We start from the raw sequence: 18,227 nt of genomic DNA, 5'->3' as shown, positions 1-18,227 counted from the left end.
CCACTCACTTCATATCTCCCCTCCATTCTTTTGTGACCTACGGAGTCACAGCGTTGCCCGTTGGAATACTGACCGATACTGTTGCCTTGTTTTTGCTTGTAACCAGAGCTGCAGGGAGTTCACATGGACACCGGTCCTGTCCTGTCCTGAAGACAGAATCTCACAGCACCTCTCCCCATTCTGCCCTTACGTTCTTTCTCTCTTCCTCTTCCAAGACGAGATGTTTCCTGAGCCTGGGGTTGGGGATGGTGGTGTTTGATATAGATGGCCCACAGAGCTCAGCACTCAGTAGTCACCTTGTTTTCAGTGCCCTTACCAGGTGAGTCTCTGCATTACTGCTGGCTGCTGCAGCGTCTCTGGCCAGGGTTGAGGGCAGCACTCATCTTGTGAGTGAGTCGAGAGTTTTAGAATCTGGTCTTGTAATATGTCCATGCAGCAAGATAATAGTAGTGGGTTCCCTTCTAGGGCGCACGCCTTCCCTTCTGGTTTCATAGACCCAGGCATGCATTCCCTCCAGTGGAGTAGACCCCAAATCCAATCCAAAATTGGTTGGTTACCCATGTAGCTTTCATGCCTCTGTTGGGCAGTGGGCACATCTTGCCTGGCAAGCCAGTATTATAACATGCAAGGTTCATGGCTTAGTAATACAATTTATGGCTTTTATCCCCAGTGGCATAGCACACCGTGGCACTGTGAAGCCTAGCTAACTTACTTTTCTATTGCTGTGGAAAGACTGACCAAGCAGCATAGAGAAGAAAAGTTTATTGGGGGCTCACAGTTTTGGAGGGTAAGAGTCCACTAACATGGCAGCAGGCAGGTAGGCATGGTGCTGGAGCAGTAGCTGAGAGTTCACCTTTTGAGACACAACCACAAGGCAGAGAGAATCAACTGGGAATGGCGTGGGCTTTTGAGGCCACCAAGCCTTCCCCCACCCTCTGACACACCTCCTTAAAAAAAACCACACCCCCTAATCCTTCCCAAACAGTTCCACCAACTGGGGACCAAGTATTCAAGCGTATGAGCCTATAGGGACCATTCTCATTCAGACCACCACACTGGCCATGGGGGCGGGTGACTTTTAGGTGACCCTCAGCTTGATTCTCTGTCTGGAAACCAAGGTGTATTCTATCCCTACTATCTAGATCTGGTGGACAACCAAGAACAATGGTGATAATTGGGCATTTGGGGGTTTTCTGGAACCTTTCTGACCAACAATACGTATGGAGACAACCCATACTTGGCACCAAGATTTTCACTAAATAACCATGTCTTTTGCAGGGAGCATTGTCTACCTGTATAGGGTACCTATGTCCAAACTTCTTTTTAAAATATTATATTTTTAAATAAGCTCACCAATTAGTGGATTCCCAGAGGGTTTATCATGTGTCCTTGGTTTTAGGTGACCCCACTCCCCTGTCTTTCCCCCCCTGTATATCTCCTTTTTACTTATTTTTGTTTGTTTAATTTTTCTTTACAAAATTTAGAAAACACTTTTTTGTTCGTTTGTTTTTGTTTTTTGAGACAAGGGTTTTTCTGTGTAGTGCTGGGCTGTCCTGCAACTCACTCTGTAGACTAGGCTGGCCTCGAACTCAGAGATCTGCCTACCGCTGCCTCTGCTTCCTGAATACTGGGATTAAAGACGTGCATCACTACCGCCTGGCCTAGAAACTATTTTTAATAAAACTACTTTGTATTTTAATGAAACACAGAAAGCTATATTTGAAACAGAGGCAAAACATTTGTAGCAGTCATGGAGATAGTATTTATTTTAACCAACAAACTTAAACCAATTTCTCTAGGTGTTTAGAAACTGCATTTGTTTAAAATACATTCCTTTCTTATTTGGACTTATGAACTCTAAGTCAGGATAAAATTCTGATTTTTTGCTTTAATTTAGAGTCTCCTTTCTTGTGGGCTACTTGGGAACTTCTGCAGGTAAACATATTTATTACTTAGGGAAAGCTGAAAGCACAGACATAATTCAATTGTTCCAATTTTAGACTTGCAGGAGCAGCAGAACCCAGAGGAGCCCCTGAGCGAGCCATGCCCTGGAGCAGGAGGCCCATATTCTGAAAGCCGGGTTATTCACCAAACACTAGAAACTTCAGCAGGGAGACAAGGGGCAACTAAATCCCATCTTGATTCAGATCATTTAGTTACAAACCCCCTTTGCTTTTTGTTTTACCATTTTAGTTACACTACAGACTAAAAGGGATTTTGGGCCAATAACACTTTTTAATTTATGGACCCCATGAACAATATAAAACACCAGCACATGTAGACAACATACATACACATAATTGTGTATAAAGATGACTTTAAAGATGCCAAAGACACCAGGCGGTGGTGGCGCACGCCTTTAATCCCAGCCCTGGGGAGGCAGAGGCAGGCCTGTTCCACAGGCAGAGTTGTTACAGAGAGAAACTGAGTCTTGAACACCCCTCACCCTCGCCCTGCAACAAAAGCCAAAGGCTCTGTAACTTTTGTCAGCTTTAAGTTTGTTAACCAGGTCCTTTTTGTTTTGTTTTGGGTTTTTTTTGTTTTTTTTTTGGTTTTTCGAGACAGGGTTTCTCTGTATGTAGCTTTGGTGCCCGTCCCGGAATTAGCTCTTGTAGACCAGGCTGGCCTCGAACTCCCAGAGATCCGCCTGCTTCTGCCTCCCGAGTGCTGGGATTAAAGGCGTGCGCCACCACCGCCCGGCAACCAGGTCCTTTTGTTCATAACACACACAACATTTAAAGAAATGATTTTCACTATAAACAAAACAGAAGGGTTTTAGTTTTCAAGGCACAGGGCCTAATCTGATCAGTCCTGGGCTTTAAGCAGGAGAAGCAGGGACCAACGCTTGGTTCTTCTTATTATTGCCTTTAAATTGAACAGGACAAGAGCCTTGAAAAGCCTGTTTTCTGAAGGAGGAGAGAACAGGTGAAGGGCAATATCTTTTATATTTTAATGTCATAAAATGTAAGTTAAAATGAATCTTAAATTGTAAATATTAATATTATTTTAAGATTTAATAACAGCTATTTTTTACATTTGGAGTGAGTGTACCTAGGCTTTAATTCACTGCTGGCGTGGGCTGCACTGCCTACAATTCTCATTGTGAAAAGGGTGATTTTTCATAAAGATCTTTGATAAACGTTTTGTGTATGTCACAGCCGTAGTGGAAACCTTACACCTCTCACGTGTATAATAAGAACATTCCTGAAAATGGAAAGTGTGGGGGCACACGCCACCTTTAATCCCAGCACGTAGGAGGCAGAGGCAGGAGGATCTCTCTGAGTTCAAGGCCAGCTGGTCAGTTTAGTGAGTTCTAGGCCAGCTAGGGATATATAATGAGCTTCTGTCTGGAAAAAAGGGGTATTCTTGATAAATAAATGCATGACAATTAATCTAATAAAATCATTTTAAATGTACATTATTTAGATGTATTTTGATTAACACAAAACATTTTTATTGTCTATTATGTTTTGTTATTCATGGCTATTTTTTTTTTAATTCCAGAGAAGTTTGTATTTGGGCCTTAAGCTTTTGAAAATAAAGTTTAGAGACATAGCATATGAATACCACTATAATACACAAGTTTAGAGTATTCTATCAGACCCTAAAAAATTAACATCAAGTTAAACTTTCTTATATTCAACAAGATAATGGCTGGTTGCCAATTTTTATTAGATAACTTGGTTATAGTATTTTTATTTATGTCTATCTAGTGTAGCTGAAATTCAAAATGCACATCAAAGGAAAACTCTATCACAGCTCAAGCCACACTAAATATGTACTTGGCCTCTGAAGTAAAATTCTAGTTGGACTTCCATTCACTCCCTTCTTGTGATGCATGGGGATGCAGGACTTAGTGCTGCTCATGCCACAACAGATCACTTTCTTTTCATGACCTCTACAAAAACGTTAAGGTCGGGGGTGGTGGCATTAGCCCTGTGGAACAGATCTTCCTCATTACCTTAATAACACTGGCCCAGTATCTGTCCAGCAAAACCCATAGTGAATAGTACAAGTTACGCCATAGTACAAAATACATTTATAAAAGCGTTAACATTCCACACCGAATATTACTGATGCCTTCAAACAGTTGTTTTGATGTTAGCCACTTAAACAAATACATCACTAAGGTAAACAATATAAACAAACCAAACCCCTGTATGGTTAAATACAACTTCCATGGTACACAAAACCAAAGCCTGGTTTTGTACACCAAAGTCTGTACAGATTGCTTTTTATACAGTGTCTTAAATTGTGAAATATTTACAACGTTAAGGAGGAAATACATTGTGATGCAGAGTAAAATTACCTGAAATGATTAATATAAAACCTCAGTCTGTCTACGTGAGGCACTCCTGAAGCAAGTGGCATTAGCCATGAGGTCCTTTGGTAGAAGGCCCGTTGCTTGACGAACCACAGTAGCTGCTGTGGCTTTAGCACACTTCTTATTAGGGCTGGCAAAGCTGGGCTGGTACGCGCTTCCGTTAATCAATACCTACTCAAGAAAAACATACAATTGGGCTGGTAAGGGCTTCCACTTCTCAATACCCTAAAGAGAAAATGTTTGCGATGATCTGGGCCACTATCATGGACCAAGAGAAATTCAGGTGGTTGCCACCTTCTCTTATTACAGATTTCCATCAAGGCAGACACAGGGAGTTTGCCTGATAAGTCTTTCATTGCAGCAGAGAAGTTCCCAGACCTCTTCTGTGCTCTCTCTCCTACGGCAACGAGACCTTTCGGGTCTGTCTTAAAATCTATGAGGATGGGTTCCTTATTTCCTTCTTTGTTCTTTCCTAACCCTTCTCCTTCTCTCCAGCCCATTTTTCTCATCAAGACAGCACCCATTCCTCCAGTTACTGGGGCTGCTCTTAAGAATATTCATGGCTATTTTAAAAAGCGAAATAGAATTAGTTTCTTTCAGAAACTTTGTTGAAGGAAAGCTATCAAACTCTGTGTCTCTAATGTGAAATTTCACGGAACTCTTATGACATTAATGAATAGTATTTTATATTAGAAAGTAGCGTTTTAAAGTCTTCTGGGGGACTGGCTAATATCAGGGGATAGAGGACTTGCTGCCAAGCCTGAGTTATGCCTGGAGCACACATATTGGAAGGAGAGAACTGACTGTTGCAAGTTGTCCTCTGACCTCCACATGTGTGCCGTGACACATGAGTACACACACAAGCACATACACACACATGCACGCACAGAACACAAATAAATAAATGCTACATTTAGAAAAATTTTATGAAGCGTTCAGTAGTCCCAAAGACACCATGTTAGTATGTTCTAAGAAATAATGCTGGCTAAGCTTCTAAGTCAGGGTACCTCAGGTTCTTCATGCCATCCACAAACACTCATATTCATACATGGACACACACACAGGTGTAAAATAGGCATGCCAAAAGAGAAACTAAAAAGCAAATTTACTGCACACTTTAGAGAATGAGTGGAAGAACCTGAAGTAGCCACAGGTTTTGTTCCCCAGTTAAGTTGGGGGTTCTGAGACAGTGCCATATGGACAGTCATACGGAACACACACGTATGACACAGCTGTGTTAGTGAAGTAAGGCTTTTCCCTCTGTCTTTGGAGGGAAAGAAGCTAACTCTTGGGGCGTCAGTAATTCTGCCTTTTGTTTTCTGTCCTTGTGTTCCATCTGGCACCTTCAGTCCTGCCCACGTGGTGGTTACATCAGGGTCCCTTCCTTTAGGCCCTAGTGTGAACAGCAAGATAGAAGTATCCAAAAGCTGAATTTGTGGGTCTGAGGGTAATGTTCTTGGGTTAAAATATTCATTTGGATTGGTGAGGTCTAGGAATAGTCTTTGGGAGAGAGAGAGAGAGAGGGAGCGCGCGCGTGAGCGAGCAAGCGAGCTCAATAGGCCCGGTGTAGGGAAAGCTGTGGAAGGCAGCTTGCCGTGACATGGAGACAGAAAATCTGGGTCTTTGGAAGTCTCCAAAAGGCCAGAGCTACAATACAGACTTAGGCGTGGCAATTAGTATGTGCTGGTTCTCAGTCATGCTCTGGGGAGTCGTTAGAGAGGCACCCCAACTTTTCTTGTATTGCTGAAGGCCTGTGACTGAAAAAGGAACACGTGCTCTAACTGTACACAGTGTCAGGAACCCCCCTACGGGGACTGTGTAGAGAAGAGATGGGTGACAGTGCCACACCTGTGTGTCCCACAGACGCCCTCCCTCCTTTCAGGTATAACAGAGTGAGCACGGTTATGGAGGTGGCCTGGGCTCCTCAGAGTGGGAGAAGATAGCACCTGAGTCCTGTTGCCCACTGCTTCTGTTTGAAAAGTGGGGTTTGGAGACTAATGGGACACATGAAGGCTACCAGAGGTTACCCTTTCCTTTGCATCACCCCCTATGCTGGTAGAGAGCCGTGGGAAGGACATCCTATCGTTCCCGTTTGTTCTTACCAAATTGGTCCTGCTGCGGGACGATGCTATAGTTTAATTCCCTGTCTTTATCTGAATTTCCCTATCATCCGGCTTGTGCTGAAGCCAGAGAAGATTCCAGTAAAATCCCAGCCTCCTTTTCTTCAGGACAAACCGTGTTCTGGAATGAACAGTCACACAGAGCCCAAGGGACAGACTGACCTGAAGAGCTAAGTGTCGGAGCCTCTGGAGAAGGCCTTCCTCTTGTCCTCCAAGTCCCCAAGGCATCTGATAGCTTCGAGCTCTCTTTCAGGCATCCCAAGTCAGGTCTGGGAGGAGCCACAGAAGGATCAGAAATTCTGGTTTAGGGGTTCTGGGGAGATGGCTCATGAGATTAAGAGCACTGGCTGTTCTTCCAAGGGACCTGGGTTCAATTCCCAGCACCTACATTGCAGTTCACAGCTGTCTGTAACTCCAGTTCCAGGGGATCTGACACCCCCAAAGACATACATGTAGACAAAACTCAATTATGTATATTAAATAAATTAATTAAAAAAATAAATTCTGGTTTGGGTCTGAGCTCTTCCCTAGCAGGGTCTCAACCCATTGCTCACATTGTCTCTTTCAGAACTGAGTCCTTTAATCTAGCCCCCTGCTGTGCTGTCTTTCAGATGATTTCTTTTATCTTGATGAATTAAGAAAATTCTCAAAAAAAAAAAAAAAAAGCTGGGTGGTGGTGCACACCTTTAATCCCAGCACTGGAGAGGCATAGGCAGGCGGGTCTCTGTGAGTTTAAGGCCAGCCTGGTCTACAGAGTTCCAGGAATGGCTCCATAGCTACAGAGAAACCCTGTCTTGAAAAAAACAATAAATAAATAAATAAATAAATAAATAAATAAATAAATAAATAAATAAATAAAAACAATTCTCTGAAGAAGTGAGGTAGCAACCAGTAAGATTCACCTACTGGACCGCCATATCAGAGAAGAGACGGAGTTATATGAACAGCATTGGCTGTTTTATTTGGTTTTAAATTGTCATTGAAGTTAAAACTGCAAATGGGTGGTTTTCCCACCTCCTTTGGACCTCATGTCTTGTCACCAGGAACATTATCTCCATATTCTTGGGGAAGAACTATCTGTAGTAAGGGACACAGAGAAACTGGGAGTCAGTAGGGGATAATGAAGCAGTAACAAGGCGTTGATGTGGAGACCTGGGCAGGAATAGTTAGCTAAGAGTCCCCTGGGGGTCAGCATGGGAAGCCAGCTAGCTTTAGGACCCTGAGGAGACAGAGTCAGTGCAGGTCTCTGGGGAATTATCTCTCCTGGGATAAGGGTTTGGCCAGAGCCACTGCAGTGTCTGTCTGTCCGTCTGTCCGGTCTGCCCGGTCAGTCTGTCCGTCCGCCTACCGGTCCTGTCATCTTGGTGGGTGCTGGGGAAGGTCGAAGAAAGGAAGACTAGAAGTGTCCGAGTGGCTACCAACACAGGAGACCGCGAGTGTCATGGTCTTTATTATTGCCAGCATGGCTGCCCCGTATCTGGCCATCCATTGGTCAGCGGTTGCCTCCATGAGTTTCCCAGACTCAGCCAAACTGGAGTGCCTCTCCACTAGGTAGTCAGCGGCCAGTGTGTGTGTCGCTGCCTTGACTTACATCCCAGGAGGTGGAAGAGGAAGACCAAGCATGTCATCGGCCCTTGGCCATATGGGCTGTGGAAAAAAGACAGCAAGGAAGGGGCGCCCCATGCTACCCTCTGTGGGAGCTTGTCTGCTTTTAAGTGGTCTGGGCTAAATGAAAGGGGGGAGCAAAGAAGGAAGGCCGAAATAAGAAATAGCACAGATCTTACCTCCTGGCCGGTTCGCCAGCAGTTTCAGGAGCAGATCTGAGTTCAGGGTGTACCTGCTGAGATTTCCAGACTCTTTCGTTCCAGAAGAATAAATTGGACCAGGGACACATAGTAACAGGAATAGAGCTGGTTTATCAAATAAGGAAAAAGGCCCTCCTGAGGGTGGGAATTCATGCTCAGAAGTCCAGCACCATGGAGTTCTGATTCTTTTAGGGTGTTTACATGGCACCCGCCTTTCCTGTATTTGTATATCGTGGACATTTTTACATGCTATGTTTGTTACATGCGGCCACATGGTGCTTGTTGCTGTGTCAAATGGACTCCTACATGATCCTCATGAGTTTGGACCCCTTCCTTCCACCCCCGCCCCGCCTCTCTCTCTCTCTCTCTCTCTCTCTCTCTCTCTCTCTCTCTCTCTGTGTGTGTGTGTGTCTGTCTCTCTCTCTCACATACACCACACCACCACCACCCGAAACAGGTGTAGGCTTTAATGCAAGAACCACATTTACATTTGAAAATCTTAGATAAATCTAATCTTGGTGACATGGCTGTGTGACTGATTCTTAGACACACAATAGAAAATATAAGGAATCAAAGAAATAGACTTCATCAGAATTAGAAACCTTTATGTTTTAAAGGACATCACCCAAAAGTAGAAAGATAGCCCTAAGGTTAAAGAATTGTTTTATAAATGATGTGTTAGACACTCCCCTGTCCCCGCTGGAGTGGGGATACCGCCGCTGGTTTTTGCAGCAGCCTGGGCAGGAAATGCAACCTGACAGACTATTGCTTCCTATCTGAGGAGAAGCTGCAATCTAGAATATGTAAATTACATAATTCAACAATAAAAAGACAATAAAAATTCAATTTAAAAGTGGCAAAGGGGCTGGCAAGATGGCTTGATAGGTAAAGGTGCTTGCTGCCAAGTCCGACAGCCCCAGTTCCCATACGGGGACTCCAGGACCCATATGGTGAAAGGAGAGAATAGATTCCTCAAGTCGTCCACTGATCTCCAAACTTACACTGTGACACACGTGAACCCCCCAAATAAAAACATATTAGTTTTTTAATTGGTAAAGGAGTTGAATATGTTCCTAAGGAAAATATTAAGGGGTCAAATACCAAATATAGTTCCCACACCACCTGGTAATTTCCGTCCTAACTGTAGCCGAGATAAGTGAAAACATATGTGGATATTCAAAATAAGACCCCAAAGCAAATTTATTCATAAATTGATGAATAAATAAAAATGTGTTGTTTATATAGTAGAATATCATTTAGCAGTAAGAAGCAATAGAGAACTGATACAGGCTGGGCGGTGGTGGCATAGCCTTTAATCCCAACCCTCAGGAGGCAGAGGCAGGCAGGTCTCTGTGAGTTTGAGGCCAGCCTGGTCTACAGAGTGAGTTCTAGGACAGCCAAGGCTGTTACACAGAGATCCCTGTCTTGAAAAACCAGAACAAACATCACAATGACACAGGCTCCAGTCGGGACGAAACTTACCGCACTAAAGGAAAGAAGCCAGTCACAGGCACATGCCAGTGCACCCCATACCAGCACGTGGGAGACTGAGGCAGTAGGATTGTGAGTTCAAGACCAGCCTAGGCTGTGTAGTGAGACCCTGTCTCAAAAGCAAACACCAGATGTCAGCAATGTGCATTTTAGAGGTGCGCACATGACACAGGAGAGCTAACGTCAGCACAGCACAGCACAGGCGCAGTCCTGTCGGGACACGAGTTGAAGAGGCATACACCCTTCCGAGAACAGTGTGAGAGACCAGGGTAGAGTCTGGAAGCTTGTGAGAGCATAGCTTTAAATGAAGACCAGAGTTTATGCTCATCTTGTTATGGGAATCTATGTATATGTATGTATGTGCTTATAGTTACACATATACACACAGTATATATAGCAGACACACATATATGCATGTGTGGTTATGTGATAGGATTGTATAACATGTATATATGCTATATATACATGTGTGTGTTTGTGTGTCTGTATGTAATGGTGCTGAGTACAGAACCTAGGCCAGCACATGCTAAGTAGGAACTACCATTTAATTATACCCCAGCCCCGTAGCAGTGGAAACTCTATCAGTACTGAAATGAAAACATCACAGTACTATTATGTGCAGTAGGATACTATTTAACCACTTAGTGATGAAGACAAAATGTCAAGAAAAAGATAAAGCAGAGTGTCAACTTATATATGGTATGGTCTAGATACAAGACAGGATGTGTACTGGCCTGAAGTGTGCTGAGTGCCTTAGCTCTCTGGTTGGTGGATCATGGAGTCATCCCCCAACTCATGTCTCTGCCTCTGTCTTTCTTCCCCATCTCCTTAGGTTTTCCTATATCCAGTGGGTGTCACCTCTTTGCTCTAGGGCTGCTGGGAGGAGCAGGACTAAAGATGTGGATCTGAAAGGGTGGAAAAGACCCTGAGCAAGTACAGATGGAGGCCAGTACAGATGGAGGCCAGTACAGATGCTGGAGGCCAGTACAGATGCTGGGGGCCAGTACAGATGCTGGGGGCCACTACAGTTGAGGGAGGCCAGTAAAGATGCTGGGGGCCAGTAGAGATGGAGGCCAGTAGAGATGAGGGAGGCCAGTAGAGATGCTGGAGGCCAGTATAGATGATGGAAGCCAGTATAGATGGAGGCCAGTACAGATGATGGAGGCCAGTAGAGATGGAGGCCAGTACAGAATGCGAAGAGGCTGGGGGTGTCCCTGTGTCATGGAGACAGGCAGAGTGCAGGCCCAGCCATTCTGTGGAAGTCAGGGAGCACAGAGGCTGAAGCCCACCCCACTGAGAGCCTTGCTCCTTCCTGGAGCTGTGGGAGGTTAGATGCAGATTCCTGCATTCCTTGATGCAAATGACACAGGAAAGCAGGCTATATAGGCTTGGGAGCCAGACAGATTCTGTCAGACTGGGAGTGGCCTCAGGATGGTTTAACTCTTTGAGCCTGTTTCCCTAGCTGTTAAATAAGAAGAATGTAAGAAACAAAACAAAACAAAAACAAAAACACACCTCATATTGTTGTTTGGATTTGGTAGCTCGCATGCAGCAGGTACCCCTCACAGCCCCACGCATGCCTGCACTACCTTACTGAGGGCCATTGTTTCTGCACATTGTGGATTCCACACTTGGTACCCTTGTGCTGCAGAGGGAGAAACATCCATAGTCTTTAGTGTGGGACTGTCTCCTGGTCCCTGGGCAGAGCTTCTGGGATGTTTATCCTGCTCTCTTCCTCTCTCCCCAGCTGTTCCCTTTGCCACCATGAGGAACATCTTCAAGAGGAACCAGGAGCCCATCGTGGCTCCTGCCACCACCACTGCCACGATGCCTGTCAGGCCGGCCGACAATTCCACAGAGAGCACGGGCACTGGGGAGAGCCAAGAAGACATGTTCGCCAAGCTGAAGGACAAATTCTTCAACGAGATCAACAAGATCCCCTGTGAGTGGCCCTGCAGGGCTAGTACCGGGAGGCCAGTGACAGGGCTGGGCCTGAGGAGGTGGGGTGCCAGAGGGAAGGGCTGGGTTCTTTGGATTTTTCAAGGAACCCTATAAGGCTGAGAGTATGGTCTAAAATGAATGAGGTCAGCAAAGGAACTTATTGTTATATGGTCCAGGCCTCCCAGGGGTTCAACTCCAAGTACCACTTTAAAATTCCACCAAAGAATGAAAATAAAAGGTGAAAAAATATGAGCTAGGAATCATTATTCAGGTTTTCAGCAGATTTAGAAACTGCTTTGTTTTGGAGTGCAGAAAACAAGGCTTCCCGAACTCCTGGCAAAGGCTCTCTCTGTGTGGAACCAGGTCTCCTTGGCAGGATCAGCCACACTGGTGGGAGAATATCATGGTGGTGGTGGTGGTGATGGTAAGGGCTCTCCAGCCCCTCTGGCTAAGCAAGGCCAGTCTTCTAGGGGAACTAGAGCTCAGGAAACTTTGCTGCCTTCCGAGGACTGTCCCAGGGCCAGGCTCCACAAGTCTCTTCCTTCCCTTGGCTGTGATGAGGTTAACCAGTTGTGCAAAGATCAAGTAACTGAAGAACCCTGGAAATAGCCCAAACTGCTCTTCTTCCCCATGTACTCCAGTCTGCTAACCCAGCAGACTGTGTCCACAAGGGGGCAGCTAAGAGCGAGGTACTCATACCTCGCTGGATAGGGATAAAAATGTGGGGCTGGCTAGGACCTCAAGAACTATATTGAATAGATATGGAGAGAGTGGACAACCTTGTCTTGTTCCTGATTTCAGTGGGATTTCTGGGAGTTTCCCTCCATTTAGTTTGATGTTGGCGTTGGCTTGTTGTATATAGTTCTTGAGGTCCTAGCTAGAGCAATAAGACACCAAAGGAGATCAAGAAGATACAAATCGGAAAAGAAGAGGTCAAACTCTCACTGTTTGCTGATGATATGATAGTTTACATAAGAGATCCCAAAAATTCTACCAAAGAATTTCTACTACTCATAAATACCTTCAGCAATGTAGCAGGATACAAGATTAACTCAAAAAAAAAAAAAAATCAGTAGTCCTCCTGTACACAGATGATAAAAGGCCTGGGAAAGAAATCAGAGAAACAACACCCTTCATAATAGCTACAAATAGCATAAAATATCTCGGAGTAACTCTAACCAAACAAATGGAAGACTTGTATGACAAGAACTTTAAATCTTTGAAGAAAGAAATTGAAGAAGACACCAGAAAGTGGAAAGATCTCCCATGCTCTTGGGTAGGTAGAATTAACATAGTAAAAATTGCAATCTTACCAAAAGCAATCTACAGATTCAATGCAATGCCCATCAATCCCAACAAAATTCTTCACAGATCTCGAAAGAATGGTACTCAACTTCATATGGAAAAGCAAAAAACCCAGGCTAGCCACAACAATCCTGTACAATAAAAGAACTTCTGGAGGCATCACAATACCTGACTTCAAACTCTACTACAGAGCTATAGTACTGAAAACAGCCTGGTATTGGCATAAAAACAGACAGGAGGACCAATGGAACCGAATAGAAGACCTGGATATCAATCCACACACCTTTGAACACCTGATTTTTGACAAAGAAGCAAAAAATATCAAATGGAAAAAAGAAAGCATATTTAACAAATGGTGCTGGCATAACTGGATATCAACATGTAGAAGAATAAAAATAAACCCATATCTATCACCATGCATAAAATTCAAGTCCAAAGGGATCAAAGTCCTCAACATAAAGCCATCCACACTGAACCTTATAGAAGAGAAATTTGGAAATACACTTGAATGCATTGGCACAGGAGACCACTTCCTAAATAGAACTCCAGCAGCACAGACACTGAGAGAAATGATCAATAAATGAGACCTCCTGAAACTGAAAAGCTTCTGTAAAGCAAAGGACACGGTCAATAAGACAAAACAACAGCCTACAGAATGGGAAAAGATCTTCACTAACCCCACATCAGACAGAGGTCTGATCTCCAAAATATACAAAGAACTCAAGAAATTGGTCATCAAAAGAACAAATAATCCAATTAAAAAAATTGGAGTACAGACCTAAACAGAGAATTCTCCACAGAGGAATCTAAAATGGCTGAAAGACATGTAAGGAAATATTCAACATCCTTAGTCATCAGAGAAATGCAAATCAAAACAACTCTGAGATTCCACCTTATACTTGTAAGAATGGCCAAGATCAAAAACACTGATGATAACTTATGCTGGAGAGGTTGTGGGGAAAAGGGAACACTTCTGCACTGCTGGTGGGAATGCAAGCTGGTACAGCCCCTTTGGATGTCAGTGTGGCGATTAGGAAACAACCTTCCTCAAGACCCAGTAATACCACTTTTGGGTATATATCCAAAGGATGCTCAATTGTGCCACAAGGACATGTGCTCAACTATGTTCATAGCAGCATTGCTTGTCATAGCCAGAATCTGGAAACAAACTAAATGCCCCTCGACTGAAGAATGGATAAGGAAAATGTGGTACATTTACACAATGGAGTACTACACAGCAGAAAAAAAATAATGACATCTTGAATTTTGCAGGCAAATGGATGGAGCTAGAAAACATCATATTGACTGAGGTAACCCAGACACAGAAAGACAATTATCACATGTACTCACTCATAGGTGGTTTTTAAACATAAAGCAAAGAAAACCAGGCCACAATTCACAATCCCAGAGAATCTAGACAACAATGAGGACACTAAGAGAGACATACATGGATCTAATCTACATGGGTAGTAGAAAAAGACAAGATCTCCTGAGCAAATTGGGAGCATGGGGACCCTGGGAGAGGGTTGAAGGGGAGTGGGGAGTCAGGGAGGGGAACAGAGAAAAATGTAGAGTTCAATAAAAATCAATAAAAAATGTGGGGCTGGAGAATGGGGGAGTCACAGTCCCAACTCACTGCTTGGGATGAGGGCACTTGTGAGGCACAGAGTGTTGATGCTGGGGCTCTCTGTGTGCGCAGTGCCACCCTGGGCTCTGATCGCCATGGCCGTGGTTGCTGGTCTCCTGCTGCTCACCTGCTGCTTCTGCATCTGCAAGAAATGCTGCTGCAAGAAGAAGAAGAACAAGAAGGAGAAGGGCAAGGGCATGAAGAACGCCATGAACATGAAGGACATGAAAGGGGGCCAGGTAGGGTGCTGGGGAGGAGCAGGGAGGGGCCCTGCCCAGCTTTCCCAGTCCTGAAAGGTGAGGCATGGCTGCCACAGCCAAACCCTCCTCTTCTGTATGAGCTGTTCTCTCTGCACGCTCCACACTCTCCACACGGGTCACAATGGTGACGGTCCCACCTAGATTATCAGGTCAGCCACCTCAAGCTGGAGGGCAGGGACTTAAGTCCGAGTCAGCATGAGCTAGCCCACTGTTGAAAAAGCAGAAGAAGGGGAACAATGTATGGACTCCCAAGGAGACGTGGCTAAGTGTTTGACATCCATGATGACCTCCGGGAAGATGCCATTAGGTTATGCCAGTTTCCTGCCAGGACGGACTGAAGGACAGATACATCTGACTGGGTGGGGGTGGGGCTTGGGGTGGGAAGTGGAGGTTCGAAGGCACCAAGACGGAACCACACGGAATCCATCACTCTCAGATAAGGAGGCACCGACCCAGCCTGTTGGTGTTGGCTCCAGCAGGCCCCTTGGCATATCAGTCTCTCCTCTAAATTTAGAGCCGGGTGCTTCCCAGTCCTTTGTTGTTCCTTTGGGGAACGACTGGGAGGGTCTTTCTCAAGGCATCATAGTGAAGGCTGGAAGAAGGGACTGACCTCAAAGGGCAGCCAAGGGTCATGATGGCCTTCAAGTGCTTATGTGTCTGTGTGCTTAGGTGGGCCTTAAAGGAGCCTACAGTGTGTGTGTGTCTGCGTGCATATGGATGGTGTATATGCATGCACATCTTTGTGTTAGTGTGTATATGCATGCATGCATGTTCCTGTGTATATGTGCGTGTGTGTGTGTGTGTGTGTGCAACATGTGTGCACGTGACCCAGGCTGATCTCGTCAAGCAGCCATGACTCCAGGTGGCTTCAGCTGAAGGATTTGCTCTTATATCGCTCCCTTCTCTTTCCGCTTCTCTGGACTCGCCCTGCTCCTGGCTGCCTGGACTGCAATCCTGGTATGTCTCGCCCAGGTTGGGTAAATCCGAGCAAAAGATTGATAGGGTTTAAGGAAAGTGATTCCCCCTGCTTCAAGAAGCTATCTGGCCTGTGGCACAGTGCCTGACCCCACAGGGAGGAGAGATGTCTTCCAAGTGTGGGCTGGGTGTCTGCCTGGGGGTTCCCTGATGAGCCGCTCTCCCATGTCATGCTGGTTTCTAGGGTCTGCCTTGTACCCTGCAGGCAATACTGGCCAAAGCCAGCGCTCTCCTGACAGCGCAGCTCCCCCCACAAGGGCTCTGAGTCGGAGTTTGTGAAGAGTGGCTGCTGCCTTCCCCTTAAGCCCTTTCTCCCCGTCCGCAGCTCTAGGATGACGATGATGCAGAGACGGGTCTGACCGAAGGAGAAGGTGAAGGCGAGGAGGAGAAGGAGCCAGAGAACCTGGGCAAACTGCAGTTTTCTCTGGACTATGATTTCCAAGCCAACCAGGTGTGTGGGGCTGGGCAACGGGGACAGGGCGTGGGCAGAAATGACTCCCTAGAGGCAGGTAGGCCTTGCCTTTCTGTGGAGTGGGATAGTTGGAAGCTACAGGGCATACGTAGCCTTTGACTTTGACGTCAGTTTCCTCTGGGGAAGGTTTCAGGTGAACGCTGCTATTAATTTACTTGCTGAGCTTGGCCTGGCCCCCTTCCCAGACCCCCGCTGGGGTGGGGGTGGGAGCAGCAGGAGACCGGCTGTGGCTGGATGAGCAGCCCAGAGACTGAGACATCCTTTCTCCACAGCTCACCGTGGGTGTCCTGCAAGCGGCTGAACTGCCTGCCCTGGACATGGGTGGCACTTCAGACCCCTATGTCAAAGTCTTCCTCCTCCCAGACAAGAAGAAGAAATATGAGACCAAGGTGCACCGGAAGACCCTGAACCCCGCCTTCAACGAGACCTTCACTTTCAAGGTGATGGAAATTGAAAGGGAGACTCTGGCTCCCACTCTGCTCCCCCCGGGTTCTGCACACCTTTCCCTGGTCCACAGCCATGGCTGGAGCATTGGGACATGCTCAGAGTGGCACAGTAGCCTCTCCCATCTCACACACTGGTTTCCACAGTCTGCCTGGTGTCTGTGGGCAGTTTAGGTCCAAGCCCAGGCTCTTCCTACAGCACCCCCCCTAGAAGTGCTCAAGCCACTTTGGCCCCTTCTGACCCCATCTGTGCCCTGCAGGTGCCGTACCAGGAGTTGGGAGGCAAAACCCTGGTGATGGCCATTTATGACTTCGACCGCTTCTCTAAACATGACATCATCGGAGAGGTGAAGGTGCCCATGAACACCGTGGACCTCGGCCAGCCCATTGAGGAGTGGAGAGACCTACAAGGCGGGGAGAAGGAAGAGGTAAGAGTGGAGAGGCCTGGCCTCTCGGTGCTCGTGTAGGCTTGTTCCTCCACGTGTATGTTAGGAAGAGCGAAGGTTTAGTTAGGTCTGCTGATCGAAGAGTCCAGCTCCCCACTGCCTGGCTGTTGACCCAAGGCAAGCTGCTGCCCTCCTCCTCCTTATCTTTCTCTTCCTCCTTCCTCCTCCTCTTCTTCCTCCTCCTCTTCCTCTTCTTCTTCTTTCTCCTCTTCCTCCTCCTCCTCCTGTTCTTATCCTCCTCCTTTTGGGGGAGGGTTCTTGAGCAGCCTTGGCTATCCTAGAACTTGTTCTGTAGATCAGGCTGACCTTGAACTCAGAGATCGGCTCACCTCTGCCTCCCAAATGCTGGAATTAAAGGTGTGCACCACCACCACCAAGCTTTGTGGCCTTGCTGCGTTCATTTAGAGGCTTCCAGCTGGAAATTAACCGCCCATGCAAAGTGCCTTCCTTGTGCAGTACCTGGTATCTTCCAAGCAAGCTATGGGATAAGGATGCCATCATTATTGTTCCTTTTGAGGGCCCACTGTAATCAGATTCTATGCCGTTTACCCACAAGGAAAGCCAGCCTTGATTCTATATGATTTTCAGTGTATGGTTTGTCTTCACGTGTTTCAGCCAGGCTCCTGAAGTGGCCTGCCTGGTGCTCAGTGGAGGAGCAGGGATGAAGGCATAGACCTTCTTCTATAGCTGGGGCCTGCCCTGTTGCCGGAGTTGAAGGCCTATGAACCTGAAGGAAGACATGTGTGACTGGTTGGTCTTACCCTTACCCTGGTGGCCCCACCCCTGAGAAACTGGGGCTAGCGGAGGCCTTCTAAGGGTCAGGAGTCCTGAGCCCTCTCTGCCCAGTGCTGCACGGCTGTCTGACTTTCTGAGTTTCTTGCTGGTTACACAGTGTCCTTGTCTTGTCCACACAATAATAAATAATAAAGCAAAGGAAAGTACTTTGAAACCCACACATCACTCTGCAAGCCCAGTGGCTGATGGGAAAGGATGGCAGCAGGCACGAGCCACCAGGGAA

At 46.2% G+C, this 18,227-nt stretch overlaps 1 protein-coding gene across 3 annotated transcripts in view; it reads left to right on the top strand.

The window, feature by feature from the left end:
* Positions 1-18,227, top strand: part of Syt2 (synaptotagmin 2) — a 113,074-nt gene that overhangs the window by 87,164 nt on the left and 7,683 nt on the right. For all 3 annotated transcript variants that reach the window (XM_057769528.1, XM_057769527.1, XM_057769526.1), the window contains exons 2-6: positions 11,488-11,682; positions 14,686-14,852; positions 16,180-16,299; positions 16,593-16,760; positions 17,024-17,191. In XM_057769528.1, coding sequence (XP_057625511.1) covers positions 11,505-11,682; positions 14,686-14,852; positions 16,180-16,299; positions 16,593-16,760; positions 17,024-17,191 — 801 coding nt within the window. In that variant the 5' untranslated portion in view covers positions 11,488-11,504. The remainder of the gene's footprint in view (positions 1-11,487; positions 11,683-14,685; positions 14,853-16,179; positions 16,300-16,592; positions 16,761-17,023; positions 17,192-18,227) is intronic.

This window comes from Chionomys nivalis, chromosome 5 (assembly GCF_950005125.1).
Source record: "Chionomys nivalis chromosome 5, mChiNiv1.1, whole genome shotgun sequence".
NCBI classification, from domain to species: Eukaryota; Metazoa; Chordata; class Mammalia; order Rodentia; family Cricetidae; genus Chionomys; species Chionomys nivalis.
Note: the sequence above shows the minus strand (reverse complement) of the source record. Positions and strands in the feature narration are given on the sequence as shown.